The following is a 20,486-nucleotide window of genomic DNA, read 5'->3' as shown; positions in this document are numbered from 1 at the left end:
CTTCTCTCTATAGGATAACATCTATTGACATCAAGTACCAGATCTGGAAGTTTGGTGTTGTGTTCACTGACAACGTGAGTTAAGGAAGCAGTTTGTGGTATAATTGAGACAATAAGAGAATCTGTCGGTGTTACTGACAGCCCTGTTTCATCTTCTAGACCTTCCTCTACCTGGTTTGGTACATGTTAATGTCTCTGCTCGGACACTACAACAACTTCTTCTTTGCCGCTCATCTTCTGGACATTGCCATGGGTGTCAAAACCCTGCGCACCATCCTGTCCTCCGTCACTCACAACGGCAAACAGGTCTGCACATTTCCACTAGAATGATGCATCACGAGACTTTCTGCTCACCTGTTTCCCCATTAGGAAACTGTACCAATGACCCATCTATCTGTTCCTTGCAGTTGGTGATGACAGTGGGTTTGCTGGCTGTAGTGGTGTACCTGTACACTGTGGTGGCCTTCAACTTCTTCCGCAAGTTCTACAACAAGAGTGAGGATGAGGACGAACCAGATATGAAGTGTGATGACATGATGACTGTGAGTGGAGGACAATTACCAACCAATCAGTAGAGTTATGGAGCATGATTTAGGAGAGGAAAACTTTAGTTTGGATTGATTTGTCTGATGTGTTATAAAACATACTTTCCTAATCTGACCTCTGTGCTCACTCGCTCCTGCAGTGTTACCTGTTCCACATGTATGTCGGCGTGCGTGCTGGTGGTGGTATAGGAGATGAAATCGAGGACCCGGCCGGGGATGAATATGAGCTCTACCGAGTGGTCTTTGACATTACCTTCTTCTTCTTTGTCATTGTCATCCTGTTGGCTATCATCCAGGGTATGAACAGTCCTGTCTTTTATTTATTTATTTATTTTTTTAAACTACACTGAGATGGGTATGGTTCTGTTATGACCGTGGCTCAAGTGGCCACAACAAAGGGGAGAAACACCATGTTTAAGATCAATGAAGAATATTTTTATTAAACTAAATTAAGATGCTAAATTAAATCTTCTAAGTATGAGGTGTGGAAATCAGTAACATCAGTGTGCATGGGTGAAGAAGTGTATAGTGCAGAACTAAAGATAAGGCTTAAACCAAGACAACATAACCAAACTCAGACTAAGGTGTGCCTGTGGAGAGGAGCAGAGAGAGATCAGTTGGCAGCCAGGACTTATATACCTTGCAACACCTGCCCCAGGTGTTCCAGATATACTAATCAGATGCAGGCAGACAGATCAGGACCCCAAACCCCTCAGAGGTCCCCAGGGGTCGTCCCAGTACTTAAAATCACAAATATATCTTCTTATGGATATCAACACTTACAAATAAAACACTGTTAAAGTGTAAAATATGGGACCTTTAAACAAAAGTGCATTGTGTTGTCTGCAGATAATTAGACACTTGCCTGCATCAAACCATTACAAACTTCTCATAATTTAAAATGGTAGTTTTTCTATAAAATGCAAATAATAAGTAGCATGTAATTGGAAAAGTTGTGATGAAGATAGGCAAGCCTCCTGAGTAAACAAGACTGGTCAAAGCTTTAAGGATAAAAGGGAAATTTAGAGAGTAGAAAGGTCAGGAAAGAAAAAGCTTGCAGTTTTGAGTTCTATACCAGCTGGGAAAACCTGTCAAAAAAAATCACCTTCACCTCCATCAACAAACAATAAATCTGTTGTGAATCGCTCAGAACTTCAGTCTAGTGAGAAATAATGCTGTGCCTGTGTGTCAGGTTTGATCATTGATGCCTTTGGAGAGCTGAGAGACCAGCAGGAGCAGGTCAGAGAGGACATGGAGGTAAGATAATGAGTTTCTGAGAGAATGAAGTGGTCACTTTATGTAATCCACCTTCAGTTCTCCTTCAGACAGTAACATGTTTAACCGGATCTGTCCTCTCTCCCTCCAGACAAAGTGCTTCATCTGTGGAATAGGAAGTGACTACTTTGACACGACGCCGCATGGCTTCGAGACACACACCTTAGAAGAACATAACTTAGCCAACTACATGTGAGTTACATGTTAGAGCCCCGATGTGACAGTTACATTCCCTTAAATACAATATGTGTTGATTTAAGCTTATTGTTGATAAATCATTCACTTTGTCTCACCTCTCTCATCCCAGATATTTGCATTTTAAGTAGATTATGTTTCCAGCTTGTGCTGATGAATGTGGCCTCTGAGAAGCATAAATGGGAAAAATGTCTTCTCTTACCCCCTTAAATACTGTTGCAAATTACTGAATTTCCCCAAACAAGCTTCCCTGTTATTATGTTGCTTTATTTTGTCAGTATTTTCCCTCTAATCCCCTTTTCTCTTTCAGGTTCTTCCTGATGTATCTCATCAATAAAGATGAAACAGAACACACGGGACAGGTCAGTAGTAGCTGGTCTTTGTGTTTTGGCTCAATATATAAATAGATTAATTTAAGATAAAAAAAAAAAAAAAACGTACATAAAATCCAGGTGCAGCCCTCATTTACGTCTTATGTCATTTTCTCTTCTGTCCGTCAGGAGTCATACGTGTGGAAGATGTACCAAGAGCGATGCTGGGACTTCTTCCCTGCTGGTGACTGCTTCAGGAAGCAGTATGAGGATCAGCTCGGATAACCTCCCGCATTGTGAATGCATGTCTGAAGGAGAGAAAGAGGAGAGGGGAGGGGAGGGAAATTCAGAGTGAGGAAAGATTAGAGAGATCGAACACGTCTACGTCTTAGTTTTGTCCTTTATCTGCACATTTCTCTCCTCCGTTGAAGCTATGCACACTTTGACTGCACTATTGTACCACCTGCAGAATGTTGATGGATTAGATTTGTGAAGAGCAGAATAATAATATCAGAGAGGCATAAAAAGACACAAGAAGCCAGGGGCCTTTTTATTCCGCTATGAATACACTACATGGCCTTTTTTTGTGTGAAATATACACAACGGGCTGTTTCAGTCGCTACTGCTGTAAACATTACAGTGCCTATACCAATGCCACTGCTTTAGCGATCAAATAGTTTAGATTTTTAGCTTTAACACTTAGAGTGTATATGTTTTATTTATATTGTTTGTAAGGTTTGTAAGGCCATCTAGTATTTCATTTCCGATTTCTGGTGTTTCAGTGAGAGAGCGTTTGGACAGAAATGATTCAGCAGCTCACAGTCGTAACCCCCGAGGTCCTTGAGGGAGCTGTGAACCTTTTAGGCCCCACCTCACTCCTTTTCTTCCTCTCTCAAGACTTACAAACAAGCGATCATGTACGGAAACTCCTGTTGGACTGACTTTTCAAGATAATAAACGGAGATAATATCATCTGCGTATGTGACATATGCCAGTGTGAATCAGCTGTATACACAAACCCAGTTTGCACTCTGAAGTCTTATAAACGCGTCCCTGGATGTATGTGTTCCCCTATCTCCACTGGTGTCTCTGTGCCATATAAGGTAGTGATGATGTACACACACATACGATATAGGAGGATGCCAAGGTTATTTATTTATTGTTTATATGCAGATCAGATCTCCTGAAGACGACCGTTTTAGCCCGTCTGTATTTCTGGCCAACAGTCTGTTTTATGACACTTTATGCACAAATGAGTTTTTGTCAGTGCATTAAAATAAGTAATGAATGTATTTAATGTATACATTTTGGCCAAAGTGTCGTCTGTATAACTGAGTAATGACTAGGCTGCTTAGAGGCCTTTTGATGAAAAGACATATTTTACATACATCATAGATACATATATTTATTTTTCTTTAGGGCTTTGAAGAATTTCAACGATCCATGCTACTTTGTGGGACATGAACATGTCACGCGTCCTGTTGGTGAAATCCACAATGGTGAAGAGACTTGGTCTCACACTGAAGTAAATACCCAGTTTGCAGTCAGAAGAGAAAATGAGCTTTTGTTTTTGCTAGTTAGGTTTTTATGATAGATATTTTTAGGAATCCAGCATATCAGTTATTTCTCTCAATCAACAAAGTCATGTGTGATGCGTTGATCTCAGACAGTTCTGTATCACTATGCCTCATTCAGAACAAACACTTACAAACTCACAAACTCTCCATCTTGTGTTCAATGTTGTGACTCACTTTGTCAGAGACAGAGCAGTGTTTTGTTTGCTGACGACTCTGAGGTGTGCGTTTGCTGCCGTGGTCCTCACTGAGGCAGCTGATGGTACGGAGCTGAACAGAGATCACTACTTTCCACCGGACTGAGTGTCCTCTGACTGAACCCTGTGTTTCAATACAGAATAAACAGATTATTTTAAGGAGAACTGGATCATGTGTCCTCATTTACAGTACATGCAATCTGCTTAATGTATGTGAGTGTGAGTCTGTGTCTGTGTCTGTGTGTGTGTGTGTGTGAGCTGCTTTTCTGTCTCTGTGAGGACCAGTTTTTATATGAGGACCTTCAGTGTGAGGATATTGGTATGCTTAACATTACGTTGTCTTTCTGGTGTCTGTGACCTGGGAACACAACCACAGGTACCCATGTGGAGGAGTGCCAAACATCTTTCACCTAGCAGCACTGTGAACATCTTTTGTCATGGAGCTCATGGTGCGATATCCGACAATCCAAGTGGCTCTTGTTGAAAACTGGGACGTAGTTTTCAGGTTAGAAATAGGTTCAGGCTAATGTTACAGGTCAGATGATACCTTATGGGTCCTCACAAGTACAGATGTGCAAGTATTTGTGTGTGTTTAAGCATACATCCCTAAATTATTGTAAATGTTGTCGCAATCAAATTATATGGACAACAACCTTACTTTGCGCATAATACATATATTTAAATACATTTTAATTGACTAACTGTGTTTATATGATGAGATCTGTGAAAGATATTTGTCAGCTCTCTGGTTCATGTATTCAGGATCGTATCTTCATTATTTTCTGACTGACCTGATCCTCAGTATGTCCACAAATGTGCAGCAGTATGCACACATGTTAACACAATAATATGTGCAATGCTGATACTGTATGAAAATTGTATTAAATAGATGAAGCACTTTATATGATAATTTTACTCTAAATAGTTTCCTGTTTATACAAGAAAATTCCCTTCTTTTGTCATATAATCCCTGTAATAAAATGATCATTATAATACCTTTAGTTAATTACTGGGCTTTTACAGCCTTCATATTTTGCAGGTTGTGCACTGATCCTGACACTCTTCTTGAAATGACATTATTAAGATGCCTGCTGTTTACTTTATAGTTTATGAAATTAAATGTTCCCTCTCAGGCGGAGTTTCATGGCAGATTTCAGATCAGATATCAAAAATATCACTGTTGTGCTTTAGACTTTTCTGGAAACACCCATGTATCACCATGACAGCTTTTGTTCCCTGAAAGATTGTGTGTCTGTGTGTGATAATGTGTGTGTATATGACCAGTTTGCATGTTTACTTTGTGAAGCGTTTGCTGTAAAAACCTACTGCCCCTATGTATGTAGAACTGCGACCTGAGTGGTAGATAAGGGTTTCTTGTGTTTCTGTTTGCCTTTGGTAGACAGGCTGATCTGAAGATTTTATGAATCACACACACACACACCCTCATTTCTTTTTATCTCAAGGCTATAACACTTAAATAAATACTGTTATGTGCTGAACAGAGGTCACATGTCCTACTCAGATTTTGATTCTGGGAAGTTTGTTGTCTTTTCCACCACCAAAAAGGAAGAAATATTCACTTAGTTGTGATTTTCTTGTTGTATTATGCCAGTTTTATTTACTATTTAAGACTTTTAAAGCCATAATAATGTTGTAGAAATAATGCAGACTCAGTGGTGCATCATATTAAATATATGTACTCAAATATAGTGTAATATACAAATCTGAGATTCTGCTCCACCACAACTCAGAGGAAACTGTGGCTTTTATTTCCCCACATTTATTTGACTAATTGAATAACTGGTTGCTTCACAGATTCAGATCATACATACAACATGTGACCTTATGAAATATAATATACCGCTATAGATTCTCTTATATTATATAAAAATGTTAAAATCAGCTGCACCAGACCAGCTACAGCAGTAAAATGCTTCTTACACTTAAATGCATCAGGAATAATAATCATATGTTAAAACAGTGAAACACTCACTGGTGCCACTGAAGTGACAGTTTCCTTGCAGGACTTTTACTTTTAACGGAGTATTTTTATTTTGCAGTATTTGCTGCTTTGTACTTGAGTAAAGAATCTGAACCCTTCCCTCCTCTGCTGTGTAAGAAGTGATACTCTACAGTTTTTAGTTATATTGCTTTTTCCTTCCATGTGCCACACACTCACTTTAACACACACTCTCTGTCTTTTCTTGTATTGTGCCACTCCTCTGCTGGGTCAGAGGTTAATGTGCATCTTGTGCCTCCAAAGTCAACATGGTGATGCAGGCCTGGGTTTGGTACCCTGCTCTGCCCCTCCCTCATCACTTGTATAAAACCAGGCTTCCAGCAGAGATCACTTTCTGACAAAGCCCTCCTGTTTCCATCTGTCTGTCCTCCTCACTGACCGCTGCCATGGCTTTCGTTGCTCCTCCTGGCTATCAGCCAATCTACGGTCCTGTGAGTATCTGCACTGGCTGAAGTTTTAAGGAACGACTGTGCCTGTGTGTTTCCCTGGGCGGGTTATGTATTGTACTAATTACAAGTGGATTAGTATTTAATAAGCAGTGGAGCCAGCCTTTAGCATGGCATATGTTAGTGTGACATAGTTCAGACAAAAAAAGAAATGTTTCTCAACTATATTATATTACAGACTGGGCTACAGTGTAAACTTAAGTCTATATCATGATATTTTTTTATGTGTATTTAAAGGTTTTGGACTTGATTGTGGGGTCATTGGTTGAATAAAATCTGGTTGGTTGTGTTACTGTGGCTATTTATAGTATCACTGCCATTATGGGATACAGTGAATTTATTTGTTGGAAATTGCAAAATGTTTTTTTTCTCATATTTTTTTCCACCTGTAAGAGATTGAACATGATGTTAGGACAGTATATTACGATATGTACCATTGAAGAAAAGGTTCTGAAAAGAGCTTTTCGTTAGTATAACATAATAACATCCAACCAGTGAGGGAAGAAGAGCTCAGATCCTTTACTTAAAGCTAAAAATAATCCATTACAGCCAAAAATATGACATTTAAATTTAATTATCAGTTAAATCTATATGAAAAAAAGTATGAAAAAGTATGAAAAGGACAAGGACTTATTCTGTAGAAAACTGTCCCCTATGCCTGAAATATTAGTTCAGCGGCTAAAGTTCTGCTAAACATTTGTATTATTTATTTTTTGCTTTATTGTGAAATATTGTACCAAACAGTTGTGCAGTTGTGCAAACAGTTATTTAAATAAACCCACCTGAGAAGTTTAGAGGTTGGAAATTATAACAGTAAACATCTGAAACATGACAAGCCAACTACACACTGCCTGTTTGTCACAAGTTTACTATTAGTTTAATATGTAACAATGCATTTTATTTTATCAAATGTTTTTCAGGTGAGTTCTTAATCTGAAAAATAACTGGTAACTATACTTGTCAAATACATGTAGAAAAGCAGAAGTACAAAATGTAGTATTAAATACTCAGTTAAAGTATAAGTGACACTTACACACAATACTTTCCATCTCTGCATTCAAGGACAATAAACAGTGAAACCAAACCAGCGCTGCACTGCCACACGGGAACCACATTTGGTGAATGACTGTTTATGACGTGACTGATATTTGAAGATGTGACTTGCAGGCTTGTTTCCTTTCTACAATGAAGCTGAGTGTTTTTCTGCACTGTACAGAGAATCCCCTACCTGGGGCCCATCTATGGAGGCCTGAGGGAAGGAGTGTCCATCTACCTCCAGGGGACCATTCCTGAGGACATTACCAGGTGGGTTTAGAAAGCATAAATCTGAAACATCAGGTTGTACTTTAACAAGTAGAAAATTCATTTTTGATCTTAAAAAATAGTTTGAAAAAAAAAAATCTTTACTCAGTGTCTCATTTTGAGTTAAATACTTGGAGGTGTGATGAGTCCATGCTGTATTTCAAGTTTCCAAGTAGGTGACTGTGTTATATCCACTGTGACAGTTTTTTAATCTCTAACTAAAACTGAGGGAGCAGCTTGTGTAATCTCAGTCTGGGTGGAGCAGGTTTCTTTGTTGGATATCAATACAGATTTGTAAAACTCCACTTTTATCATTTGTCCCTCCCCTTTTCAAAATAGTAATATCTGACTTGTCAAAAGTACCTTTACAGGCCATTAGCAGACAGAGTAAACACTGCACATACCTGACTGTGTCATGTCACCTGTAGCTCCTTTGTGGGGAGGGATCCTCAGGTTTTTCTGCACTCTGCCCCACCTGCAGTGTTTGCATTTCCTCTTGTTTCTAACACTAAACTAACTGAACAGTCACTTCAGGACTCAGTGATATAATGTCTCAGGTTTCTCTGCTGCTGCTTTTGGCAGATTCTTTATCAACCTGCTTTGTGGAGAGTCTGAGTCCAGCGACATTGCCCTCCACTTCAACCCTCGGTTTGACGGCTGGGACAAAGTGGTCTTCAACACTTGTCAGAATGGATCCTGGGAGTCAGAGGAGAAGATTCGCAGTATGCCCTTCAGCAAGGGCCAGACCTTTGAAATGGTCATCATGGTCACGTCACAAGGCTACCAGGTTCGACCAAACACCAGAAGTTAGCGTGTAGAAGTTCACACATACTTTAGAAAAAACAACCACTACATAAACATTTAATAGACAGTTTATTAATGTGCAACATTTGTCAACAATTATAAATTCTCCCATGAAGACATATTTTATATCAAAACAAATGTGTGTTACTATATTGTCATTTATCATTTGTTTATACACCAGCCTTCACTTACTGGTGCCAACAGGAGGGGTAACAGTTGATGACAAATGCATTAATAAACCCTCATATCTGCTTTGTGTGTAGTTCCTCATGTTGTGAAAGCCTTTTCAACACACTATTTTTACATTTATTACTGGATGTATATGATGTGGCACATTTTCCTGTTGCAGATCAAAGTCAATGGGAATGACTTCTACACCTTCGAACACCGTGTCCCTGTGGAGAGGGTTTGTGCAATGCAGATTGCAGGAGACGTTTCCATCCAGACGATTAATGTCATAGGGGTGAGACCTCCAGTCCCTGAAGCTTTCAGCGTCGAGCTTTGGGCTTTGCTGGGGCAAAGAAATTCAGATGAAATTATACCAAATTTTCAATAATCAATCATTTGCTTGCTAATGCTGTCTGCTTCTGTGTCAGGGCGCTCGAGGTGGAATGAATAGGTATCCTGGAGGAATGGGAGTGAGTAAAGCAGTAAATGTTATAAAGAAAAATATAAAATAAAGAAAACGCTTGCTCTTGCTTTGTTGCATTTAAATTGGTTTAAGTAGAGTTTTCAGTACACAAAACTCCAGCAGTGAAAAAAATAAAAAAATGAATAAAAGATGACACCTTTAGTGATAAGTTTTTTATCTGCCTTAATATTCTGATTATTACTAAGAAATGTCCTGTTATCACTGCTGTATTACCTCACAGTTCCTACGTTATTACACAGCAGTACCCTATTTCGACATTGTTATTACAAGGCCTAATATAATGTGTTACCAAAAATACAGTAGTAGCACCAGTAGTAGAACACTTGTAGCTTTATACCTGTTTATATGGGAGTATGTAAGTAACAAAGCTGCTGTGTTAAACCACTGGTGTCTTTAACACAACTCTCTCTGCGCACTTTATGTTAAACTGTTTTTTGTTGCCTGTTCAGTTTTACACTTTGTTTGTTCTTCTAGGGAGGAATGGGTGGAGGAATGGGAGGAGGAATGGGAGGAGGAATGGGAGTGAGTGCCTGGTCACTAGTAAAGTATAAAAAAATAAATTAATTAAACACAACAATGCACAGTATTTAACATGTTCACTGCTCAACAGGGAGGATATCCAGGATGTGACATGGGGGTATGTTATTGTTCTTAGGAAAATATCTATGAATATACATACATATATATATATGTATATATAGTAAAATACTGAACAGATTTTCACTAACCCTTGCTTCTTCTTACTGAAATCCAGGGAGGATACCCAGGAGGCATGGGTGGAGGCATGGGTGGAGGAATGGGAGTAAGTATACTTATGAGGCCTTTTTAAGTGTCAAAATTAAACTAAAAACAGTATTGAACAGTATTTAACATGCTCTCCACTTTTCAACAGGGAGGATACCCAGGAGGTGGCATGGGGGTGAATAAAAACTTAATCAATACTTAAATCTTCATCAGCCTGTTCATCTGCCATAAACATGTCACAAACACAGTAAATCACAGAACAGAATCATGTGCTTTTATGCAGGGTGGATATCCAGGAGGCATGGGAGGTGGTATGGGGGTATGAAACTATCATATTATGACATATTCTATTTTCTTTTTATGTTATTTTCACATTTTATTGTGTTATACTAAACTAACTAACGTGTGTAAACAACAGTTTGCATCAGTAGACTGCGTTTAGTGAAGTGTGTAAAAGCTGCTTTATTTTCTCTTCTGCCAGGGAGGATACCCAGGATCACAGCTGCCGGTAAGAATATTGCACAATAAAGTTAACATGTACTTTATTCATATAATATATATTCTTACTTTTGGTAATTTTGTGGAATTGGTATCCATTTCATTCCATTTCACTACTCTTCAAGTATTAGTTGTTTTACTGACTTTTACTAAATCATAGGACGTGTATCCGCAACCTATAGAAATGCAGATTTTTTTATTAAATAGTTTTCGCTTTTCTTATGTATACATATTTGTGCAGAAATGCAAATAAGATTTAACATACAACTTGTAAGACTAGTCACCTTGCTTCTGTGTATTTGGCAGTTTATTAGGTACACCTGACTAAAACTAATGCAGTCTAATAGAAGTCCTGCAATAAATCTTACATTCATGAAGGTTATGTTCAGTTTGTTAAAACTGTTTGAGGTGCTGATTCAACGTTACGGTCATGTGAGGCTGCAGTTTTCTGTTGCTGTTGAAAATTGTATTACAGGTGTTCTCATTTTGTCCAGTCATTAATATAAATGAGGGTCGGCTAAATAAACACTTCTGTATAATGCAGATTTAACAGGACCACAAACGGTGTCCTCTAATGTTATCACAGATGAATCAACAACTGTCAAACAAACTGAACAGTTTAACCTTTATTTTCTTTAAAAAAGGTGGATTTATTGCACTTTATTGGATTTATTTATTCCACTTAATTCCACTTAGTTCCTGTATCTGTTGATCTGATTGCAGGGTATGGGTGGGCAGCCAGTGTACAACCCTGTAAGTAAAGTTTGTTTCACACTCATATGCATCACACGCACACACATCAGTGAGAGGCCTGGTCTGTCACTTTGAGCATAACATCATTATTCCCATGGTCTGCTTCTTTTTCAATTGTTTGGTTTGTATTTATTTATCATACTGTATCTACTTTGGGTGGACCTGACTGTTGACATGACTGTGTGTCTACTGCCAACCAGTGGTCACAAAGAGACACAACAACACATTAAATGAGTCAAATTAACATCTATTCAAACATGATACAATACTAACAGCAAGAGAAGAGCTAACATTAATGATGATGATAATTGACCTTCAGAGGTCACTGGCCTCCAGTGGCCTAGCCAGCAAGGTTACTGATAAATTCTCTGTCACATGCAGCCCCTTCCTTGCACATCATAGTGGTCCCAGGAGTCTCCTGTCCGCCCTCATGATTATCAAAGTCGTTTGTCCAGTTTGTTTTCTGTGTGTAATAAACACTTCTGCCTCATGATGTTGTAGAGTTTTAATATCATCATGTTACCTGTCTTTTAATTTTTTGTTTTGTTTGCTGTGTGTTTTAAGCCTGTGCCCTACTCCAACATGATCCCAGGAGGGATGTTCCCTAAGAGGACCATCATCATCAGAGGCATGGTGCCCTATGGAGCAGACAGGTGTGTGTTCGAGAGCGTGCAGACAGTAAATACATCACTACAGTGTAGTATGTGAGTGCTAACAGGTACTAACTCTAGTCCTGGGTCTGTGTGATGCAGAATTAGCATCAACTTCGTGGTGAGCAGATCTCGGGACATCCCTTTCCACATGAACCCCAGGGTGAGGGAGGGGATCGTGGTGAGAAACAGCATGATTGGAGGTAACTGGGGCACGGAGGACAGAGAGCTGAGCTTGAACCCCTTCATGGAGGGACAGTACTTTGATGTAAGTAGTGTCTATTGTTCATTCTGTATATTTAGTCCTATGTGATTTAGTTGTGCTCTACATGATTTTGACGGGCTGTGGGTGTGCTGATTTTTCTCTCCGTGTTCCTCAGATGTCGATTCGCTGTGGGAACCAGAGGTTTAAGGTGTTTGTGAATGGGCAGCACTTGTTTGACTTCTTCCACCGCCTGCAGTCCTTCAATGAGATTGACATGCTGGAGATCGAAGGTGACGTGCAGATCTCCTACATCCACTTCTGAGACCACACACGTATGGACATGGATATGTCGGCCACTGTGCTGTTCATCTCCACATCTTAATATTCCTGCTGTACGACCATCCATCTTAATAAGACGAAAAGTCACTTCCTCACCTGCTGTACTGTTCATATCTGGTTAACTGAATTAATAAACATGTCACTAACACATCTGATGTGAATGAGTTTGATACAGACAACATAAAAGCTCAGGAAGAGAGCTCATTCATACATGGACACATTTATTTCTTATACAAAATACTGTATGTACTGTATAAAAACTGTATACAAATCATGACAGTGACAGTATAAAGGCAATTACAGTCTTCTCCCAGTTCGACACACCAGGAGAGTCACAATCCACACACACATCTACTGTAATGCAAAATACTGGCTCTCTGAAGGCACTTGGTAAAGTTGTGAGTGTGATCAAGAAGAAGGAGTTTTTCTTTTTGTTCACAGACCATTTTAAAGACCCTGGTTGGTATAAAACAGTAGGTGTACCTGCATTAAAACTGGTGATTATTCATACAGACCTAATCAGACCAGTGCCTCAGTCTCGGCACTACCTTCTGTGGTTCACAAACTATGTAGGACTATTGCTCGCTCAGTATACAGTACCAAAGGTATTGCAAGAAATGTACAAGAAATTCAGTAATGCTACAGATATAACATACCACTGTACACTGTCCCATATATAAGTACCTTTGATGTATACAAATGAGAAACACGGCGCCTCATTTAAACAAACAGTTCTCCCAAAACGTGTGTTGGAACATGGTTGAGTCTGTTCCACTGACAGAGTAATGAACTAAAGCATATAAAAATAAGTGCATGCATGACGCCAAGTTGCAGCTGAACGTCCTCAAAGCAGAGGTGCGGATGATCTTCACTTCAGTTCAGTTCTCAGCTGCTGCTTTCTGTCTCTTCCTCTTCCTCAACTCTTGCTGGTAACAGGCTTCTATTTACAGCGCTAAACCTCAAGAAACCAAAATACCCCCGAATAAAAGAGGTGGCACGATGATGTCAGACAACGAGGTTAGTCATGTCTCCCAGTCTGTGCTCTCTTACAGAAAACAACTCCTTCGAATGGAGTTCAGCACGGTAATGCTTTCACAGGCCTTGTTCTCTGCCTTTATGAACATGCAAGTAGTTATATGTGAAGAGATTTGATGAGAAGTGTCTACAGAATGACTGAATATACAAAAAGTAATTAAAATTAAAAAAAAAAAAAAAAAAAAGCTTAAAGATATACAAATTATAAACATACACTGATATAAAAACATTAGTGCAAAGTTGTAGAAAAACAAAGATCAGCATCAAAACAAATTACAAAACGTGTAATAACACTGTGCTTGCGCCAAAAAAAGCAAAGGTGAGGAGCTTACCCTGCCATTTGCCTTGGGTAACTCCATCACATCCGTACCTACCCTCAGTCCGCCTGCCTTCCTTTTAACATCTGTACCCTTTTGATTTGACTTGTACGCCTGTCTCTGTCGAGCAAAGTCTCAGGTTCCTGAGTTACGACAAAGATGTATAGACTAGTAGAATCAGGCCTTGTCAGGGAGGATAGAGTGTGAACTAGAAACGGCTCGCGATGCTGAATCCACAACTAGCAGTAAAACCCTGTGAAGAAGACGCAGGGGTTTGTTAGAGCGCTACATTAGGCTGTTATACAAACTACTGTAGGTTTTTTGACATATAGGATGGAGGTTCCTCGATCAAAACAGCTTCACATACAAGTCTCAGAGGAGGAATTTCATTTTCTTTTTCTTTTTCTTTCTAAAATTCATATTTCATCATGTTTTCTGTTGGGTAAAAGTCTTCAGGTGATGTGAACTTGAAGCTATGACACGTGAAGCTGTGACTCCCGTCGAAAAGAGTTTCGCCCCACAACGTTAGCAAACAATGATTTGAACCTAAAAATGTTTTGTCTGTCCTTCAGTATAACCTAACAGCAGGCAGCTGTCTTCAGCAAAAAGAAAGAGACTCTGCTGCTCCCTTTTCTTCCCCACCAACCCTCGGGTTATTTTTGCCCACAGAGGCAGGAATGGGTGAGGTTTCTCCCTCAGAGGAACACTTTTCCCGGGTGGTGCGAGTCCTCCATGTTAGCGCTTGCTCACTGGAAAGTTGAAGCTCCTGAGTTTGTCTGGTTGTAGGTTCAGTCTGGCAGTGTCTGAGCTGGTTTTCACGGAGACGCTTGATTTTGTAGCTTAATCGCGTGGATGAGATCACTCGGCTGTGTACAGGTAGTTATGCAGATCTGGTATTTTATTGCTATATTGTGTGGAAATGAATTTCTCTGATTGTGCTGCAGTGTGTGCGGGCAACAACATGTGCTCTAAACTAGTTTGCCCACTGCTTACTGTTGGTAACAGTGGTCCTCCTACTACGGCGATCACACTTATATGTTTACACTCACTTGGAATTGTGCTCACTTTAGAAGAGAGGGGAGTTACCAAAGGAAAAAATCCCAGTCCTTCACTTCCTTGGAATGCCTTTGGCTGTGTGTGTGTACAAGTGTATTTGTGCAAAACATGTCTGTGGGGGCACATAAGGTTTCTTAGAGTCAGTAGCAAGAGGCTGGATCTTGTTCTTGGACTGGAGTGAAAGGATGGCACACGATGGCAGTGACTAGTCATGTCATTTTTTTTAGAGTGAAGCTATCACTGCCAGGGCATTTTCCTGGACCCTTCCCTGTCCTCCAGAAGCTCCACAGTTGGCGTTGGAGCTGGGGTGGGGTTGGGAGTGGAGTGGCAGGACGGTTGTAGAGGCAACGTGGCTGTGGAGGATGACACCGGCATGTCCAGGCTCTCCAGGGACTCAGAGAGGGCTCGGTTAGTTTCGTGTTGGGGACACAGGACGTAGCGGTTGGGGTGATGGACTTCCACTGTGGTCACAGAGTCCAGGCCCTTCAGGCAGAGAGGGGATGGCCCCCCAATGGGGTCACGACCACCGACGGCCCCGAGCTCCATGGAGGACTCGTCCATGTTGACGTACAGGATCTCGTCTGGGTCCTGGGGGTCTGGCAGGTCCTCAAGGGCTTTTTCCAGCTCGCAGCACAGGGACTCGAAAGATGGACGATCCTTCGGGCTCAGCAGCCAGCAGGAGAACATCAGGGAGTAGCTGGAGAGGACAAAGAAATGTTCATTGTATATTTAATGTTGTTAACGCACATTCATTCTACAGGTCTCATTTTGTACGTATTTACAGGCCTACATACTCCTTTCTCTGGAATCACATAGGACAGACGTTATTAAGACGTTCTGGGCCTATAGAGCCAGATCAGATATAGCAGACCAAGTGAGAAGCTGCTTTTTAAAATGCTTTGAAATACATTTCACAATGTAATAAAGAATGTAAGAAAGAAATGCCAGATTTCCAAATTGGGAATATTTACTGTAAATCTTGGAACAAAATGTTTCAGTAATATCAGTAATAGTGTGTTTATCGAAGGATCTTTTAGAAACATGGAAGGAATTCAAAGCATCAGCTGCTCCTCTTGAGAAGCTGATAGACTGGAACTGTTTTTATCTTCTAGCCTTGATTGCTTTGTGGGAAAAAAGTGCATTTGTAATCAGGACGGAAATGATTTCAAAGGCACTTCATCATCAGCTTAGGGTGCTTTGTGAGGAATGTGCAGTGAAGGAGCCGACACTCACATGCTGTCCAGACAGTCTGGAGGCTGTTTGAGACGGTTTCCCTGCCTCAAGTAATCATAAATCTCACTGTTTTCGACCCCAGGGTACGGAGTCTGGCCCCGCGTGGCGATCTCCCACATGGTGACTCCAAATGACCACTGAGAGAGAGAGAGAGAGAGAGAGAGAGAGAGAGAGAGAGAGAGAGAGAGAGAGAGAGAGAGAGAGAGAGGGGAAGGGTTACAGGGTTAAGTTGTGAATTCCTTTAGGTCTCACACACCTTGCTGCTCAAACATGAATCTGCTCTGGTCAAACACTGGCTGTGAAAGGAACACAGACATGTTTGTCCAGACTTTCCGGACATCCAGCTTCATGCACAAGTTACTAAAGATACACATCATTTTAATGCCTACACTGTACGACTAGGGCCCCTAAAAACATCCAGTACAGGCAGCGATGTTACCAGCTACAGCTACAGTTACTGTTAATGTCTGTCACAGATATTGGTAATGACAAACTGTATTTGCTACTTTAATGGAAGACATTTAAACTCTATGTTGATGGGTCTATTCATCAGAAAGACAGAGGACAGAAAACTGAGTAAAACAAAAATTAGACGAAAATTCTTCTGCTGTCCTCTGGACCCTCCCTTCCCTTTCACATTACTGTAACCTTAAAGAAATAGTAACCCATAATCCATTATTGCTTATCCACAGGTGGCTGCAAAAGGTTTTTACAATACTTCCTTGGCAGAGAACTATTCCGATAAATACCTGTTTTGACAGCTGTAAAAATATTTAAAAAAAATATTAATAAAACATTCCTGCCGCATTGTTTCCTTCTCCACTGTCAGTCTACATTATCAGTCAGTCAGTAGAGAAGTGGATCACATGGCAGGCGTGCTGTAAGAAGTTTCTGATTCTGTTTTGACATCTAAAAGACAGATTTTGGGAGGTGTATCTCTTTGCCCATAGTGTCATTCTAAGTCTTAACCTTAAAATACAGTCTCACCCTTCTGCGGACCACTGTTTTGTTCCCAAATAGGAGGGGGGTCCACACAAAGCTGAACGGATTTGTGCGCCACACTGGAATTAACACAAGCACACACAAAACACAGAGACACAGCAGGTAAACTCACCACATCACTCTTTGTGGTGTAGACGCGGTCAGCCAAGCTTTCGATGGCGATCCATTTGACGGGCATCTTTGAGATCCGCCCCTGCCTGTAGTAGTCTCCGTTGTAGATCTTCTTGGAGAGGCCGAAGTCGGCCACACATACGTTCATGTTCTCATTGAGCCTGAGGGACAGAGACACAGTGTTTCCGCGCTGTGTGAGAAATACTTTTACTCAAGTGCTGCAGATAAGTTCAATCCTGAGGTCCTTTTATGAAACTTAGGTATTTTGTTATTATGATACTTTATATTTCTATTCTATTACATTCATTTGACAGCTACAGCTACATTACAGATTAAGATTTTACAAACAAAACAAAACAAACATAATCTTGTAGAATATGATGCAGCGTGTGTTAGTTTCTCTATTTGCCTGCATCACATTAGCCTTTTATTCATTTCGCTTCCCCTCTCCTGAATGCTGCTTTGAGCACCGTCTCTTAGTCTACTCTTAAATTCTTTTTAAAGATTTTCTTCAGCAATGCCCGCAGGGTAAAAAAGGAAAGAGAAAGACCACATGAGGACACATACAGGAACTGAGAGAGTGAAAAACAGAAGCAGAGACTGTGCTTACATGCAGTTGCGAGCAGCGAGGTCTCTGTGGATGAAGTTCTTGCTGCTGAGGTACTCCATCCCTCTGGCAATGTCAGTCATGAACTTCACCAGCATTTGAGACGGGAGGTACTGCAGGACATCACAGAGGGGAAAACTGGTTTTACTCGCACATCCACCACAGCTGATGTTTATTTTCGGCACAGTAGAGGGCAGCAGAGCTTGTCTCTCTGAGGACTTGCAATCAGTGTGAACTGAATGCTCCCTGCTCCAGATACTGACAACCTCCTCCCCCGGGGAGAAAAGGGTTCAGCACCACTGTTTTCTGAATGTTTGCCGAACTCATGGATGTTTCAACATTCTGTGGAAATCTTGTTTTGATTAGGTTCATGATTCTCTTCAGGGACTTATTGCGTATTACAGTTATCGAATCCAAAAAACACTTCATCCATTAATAAATAAAACTGCAGAGAGCAATGATAGACTCTTATCTTGTGTTTTCATGATCTCAGAACGTACATGCTGCCAGTACAGTCTGGGTGGAGACTCCGTTTCTTTGCATCTATGCTGAACTTTGGATCCCATTTTGCTGACAGACACTCATGTGAACTTATAAACCCTGAACCCATTAAGCCGTTAAATTGTGTGGGAGTGCATGGATGTATATGCGTGTGGGCGCATGTGTGTGTGTGCCTGCTTTCATTGTGTGTAATCAGACTAACCACCGGACAGTCTCCCAGCCTGGAGTACAGCAGATAGCTGTGCAGATCCCCATGTTTCATATAGGGCAGGATGACCACAGGGGAGGGGTAACCTTCACTCTCCACAGTCTGCAGACACACACCTGTAAAAACATGTCGGCTCAGTATTATACACGTGCATGCACTCAGAAATGCACTGAACATCATTATCTCCAATCAGCTCAGTGATGAATTAGCCAGCAGAAGGTATTTTAAAGTGGCAGGTCCCCCACATTATAAAACATGTTTTTTCACTTACTATTAGTGGATTTTAGCCATAAAAATATAAATGGTTCATTTGATTTGAGATATTAGTTTTGAAGACTTCTACCTCCACTTCAAAAACATCTAATCTTATTGTGCTCAATAATCAACAGACAATGCAGGAACTGTTTCTTTGGTAGAAAGTAGTTCCACTGAAAACTGCTTTGAGTGCTATCCTGAGATACTTGGATAGTGCTGTTAAATCTTAATAAATCTCTAAACTTGGGCAAAGACACCCAAGTGAGAAACATATCTTTTTATAAGTTGAACCAGTCGACCCCTCATGTGCCAAGCAGTGTAAATCCTGACTCACCTAGAAGCCTCATTACATTGGGGTGGTCAAACTCCTTCATGCAGGCAGCCTCACGGAGAAAATCTTCCATCTCTGAGCGGGTACAGATGGCAACTGGAGAGGAGACGGGACAGAGGTGAGACAAAGTGGTTTTGTGTAGCTAAGTGGGAAACACATAGCGCTGACTCTGCCAGGTTTACAGGGTAAGAAGATGTTTTGGCTCCTGGATTTATGAAACTATGAATTCATACATGGTGGCAGTTTCTACCACCAAGTTTGTTTTAACGTCTTCGCCACAGTTTGAAACTGTGGAGGAATCTGAATGAAGAGGGTGGTGCTGTTTTCCCCATCTTTTCCCTCCAGCTTTGGAGCTTTTATACAATTGTCTTTACTTTGGCACTGCAGTCTCTGTGGGGTCAACATTTTCTTCTGCCAATATTTTTTACAAGTTGTGTCTTTGTCCATTTTCTGATCAAAAACTGAGATTTTTGCCCCCAACACAAATTTTTGACCCAGGGGGACTGTCTGTCAAATGGCCTGTGTTCCCAACATGAAGGGATTCATTGTGGTGATTGCTGAGTACTTTTACTGTCTACTCACTCTTCATAGTCTTGACAGCAACTTTGAGAACAGACTCCTCCTGAGTCAGCAGCCCCTCCATCACCGAGCCAAACTCCCCTGAAGAAAGAAATTAAAACACAAACAAACGCCCAGTTCAGATGCATGCAACATTAAAAGTCTTATTCAGCAGTGGAGTGTGGTTACTTTTCTGAGTGTGCAGTGAACAGGGCTGTCAGGATATCACATTGCGAACTGATACACTATACTCAGGGTCAAAATGTATTAGTGTCAACGGAAATGACTGGAGATAAGTGGTCGGCAGAGGTGCTATGGAAGATAAGTCCTGTCTTTGTACTGTGCACCAACCCTGAAATCAAAGTGTTTGCGAATGCCCTTTTCACCCTGTTGTTTGTCAGGCACTCCCTGTACCAATACTGTATCTATTAACACCAGGCTGTCCTGGAATTGAGGCTTTCACGAAACAAAACAGAGCAGTACCTTCTCCCAGGGTTTTTCCCAGGGTCAGTTTATGTCTGTCCACCATCACGTCTTGGAGCTTCTGCTTCAGCTCGTCGCTTATGCCCAGGCTGTTCACTGAGGAGGAGAAAAAATGAGGCATTTTAATGGTGTTTGGAGCTCAAAGCTTTTTAATAAGCAGCACAGAAAAGGGAGAAAAACAGCCAGATTGTATAGAGCAGCCTCCCTTGCTTTTTCGAAACCACAATGCAAAACACTAAGCCAAAGACAAAGTGTTAATAAACGCTGCCAGACTTAACTG

At 40.7% G+C, this 20,486-nt stretch overlaps 3 protein-coding genes across 18 annotated transcripts in view; 2 read left to right on the top strand and 1 right to left on the bottom strand.

Annotated features, from left to right (window-relative positions):
• The window catches only part of ryr1b (ryanodine receptor 1b (skeletal)), a 74,420-nt gene extending 70,159 nt beyond the window's left edge, over nucleotides 1-4,261 (top strand). For 4 of the 6 annotated variants that reach the window (XM_071496413.1, XM_071496414.1, XM_071496412.1 and 1 more), the window contains 8 exons: nucleotides 14-74; nucleotides 159-305; nucleotides 407-541; nucleotides 685-841; nucleotides 1,737-1,801; nucleotides 1,911-2,011; nucleotides 2,325-2,376; nucleotides 2,515-4,261. In XM_071496413.1, coding sequence (XP_071352514.1) covers nucleotides 14-74; nucleotides 159-305; nucleotides 407-541; nucleotides 685-841; nucleotides 1,737-1,801; nucleotides 1,911-2,011; nucleotides 2,325-2,376; nucleotides 2,515-2,610 — 814 coding nt within the window. In that variant the 3' untranslated portion in view covers nucleotides 2,611-4,261. The remainder of the gene's footprint in view (nucleotides 1-13; nucleotides 75-158; nucleotides 306-406; nucleotides 542-684; nucleotides 842-1,736; nucleotides 1,802-1,910; nucleotides 2,012-2,324; nucleotides 2,377-2,514) is intronic. The other 2 variants (XM_071496417.1, XM_071496416.1) reach the window with 1 other exon arrangement.
• Nucleotides 4,262-6,436: 2,175 nt separating this feature from the next.
• Nucleotides 6,437-12,657, top strand: LOC139631631 (galectin-4-like). Of its 11 annotated transcripts, none has more exons than XM_071495959.1 (15): nucleotides 6,437-6,547; nucleotides 7,779-7,867; nucleotides 8,447-8,651; nucleotides 9,018-9,131; nucleotides 9,265-9,306; nucleotides 9,795-9,836; nucleotides 9,937-9,957; nucleotides 10,075-10,122; nucleotides 10,213-10,239; nucleotides 10,348-10,383; nucleotides 10,546-10,572; nucleotides 11,286-11,315; nucleotides 11,880-11,968; nucleotides 12,068-12,233; nucleotides 12,346-12,657. In XM_071495959.1, the coding sequence occupies exons 1-15, from the start codon at nucleotides 6,503-6,505 to the stop codon at nucleotides 12,490-12,492; spliced, it is 1,128 nt and encodes a 375-aa protein (XP_071352060.1). In that variant the 5' UTR covers nucleotides 6,437-6,502; the 3' UTR covers nucleotides 12,493-12,657. The 11 variants fall into 11 exon arrangements, with proteins under 11 accessions (XP_071352060.1, XP_071352058.1, XP_071352059.1 ...); XM_071495957.1 differs by having other exon boundaries at nucleotides 9,795-9,842; nucleotides 9,931-9,957; XM_071495958.1 differs by having other exon boundaries at nucleotides 9,265-9,307; nucleotides 9,808-9,842; nucleotides 9,931-9,957.
• Nucleotides 12,658-12,710: 53 nt separating this feature from the next.
• The window catches only part of LOC139631630 (tyrosine-protein kinase receptor UFO), a 31,336-nt gene continuing 23,560 nt past the window's right edge, over nucleotides 12,711-20,486 (bottom strand). Inside the window, exons 14-21 of the mRNA XM_071495956.1 lie at nucleotides 20,207-20,302; nucleotides 19,748-19,825; nucleotides 19,169-19,261; nucleotides 18,574-18,695; nucleotides 17,874-17,983; nucleotides 17,265-17,424; nucleotides 16,151-16,287; nucleotides 12,711-15,614 (exon numbers count right to left, since the gene is read on the bottom strand). Of these exons, the coding sequence (XP_071352057.1) occupies nucleotides 15,155-15,614; nucleotides 16,151-16,287; nucleotides 17,265-17,424; nucleotides 17,874-17,983; nucleotides 18,574-18,695; nucleotides 19,169-19,261; nucleotides 19,748-19,825; nucleotides 20,207-20,302 (1,256 nt within the window). The 3' untranslated portion in view covers nucleotides 12,711-15,154. The remainder of the gene's footprint in view (nucleotides 15,615-16,150; nucleotides 16,288-17,264; nucleotides 17,425-17,873; nucleotides 17,984-18,573; nucleotides 18,696-19,168; nucleotides 19,262-19,747; nucleotides 19,826-20,206; nucleotides 20,303-20,486) is intronic.

The sequence above is a fragment of the Trachinotus anak genome, unplaced genomic scaffold (assembly GCF_046630095.1).
Source record: "Trachinotus anak isolate AG129_WGS33_773 ecotype Australia unplaced genomic scaffold, CSIRO_AGI_Tana_v1 ptg000014l, whole genome shotgun sequence".
Classification (NCBI taxonomy): domain Eukaryota; kingdom Metazoa; phylum Chordata; class Actinopteri; order Carangiformes; family Carangidae; genus Trachinotus; species Trachinotus anak.
The sequence above is the reverse complement of the archived record's forward strand: the minus strand, read 5'-3'. Positions and strand labels throughout refer to the sequence as shown.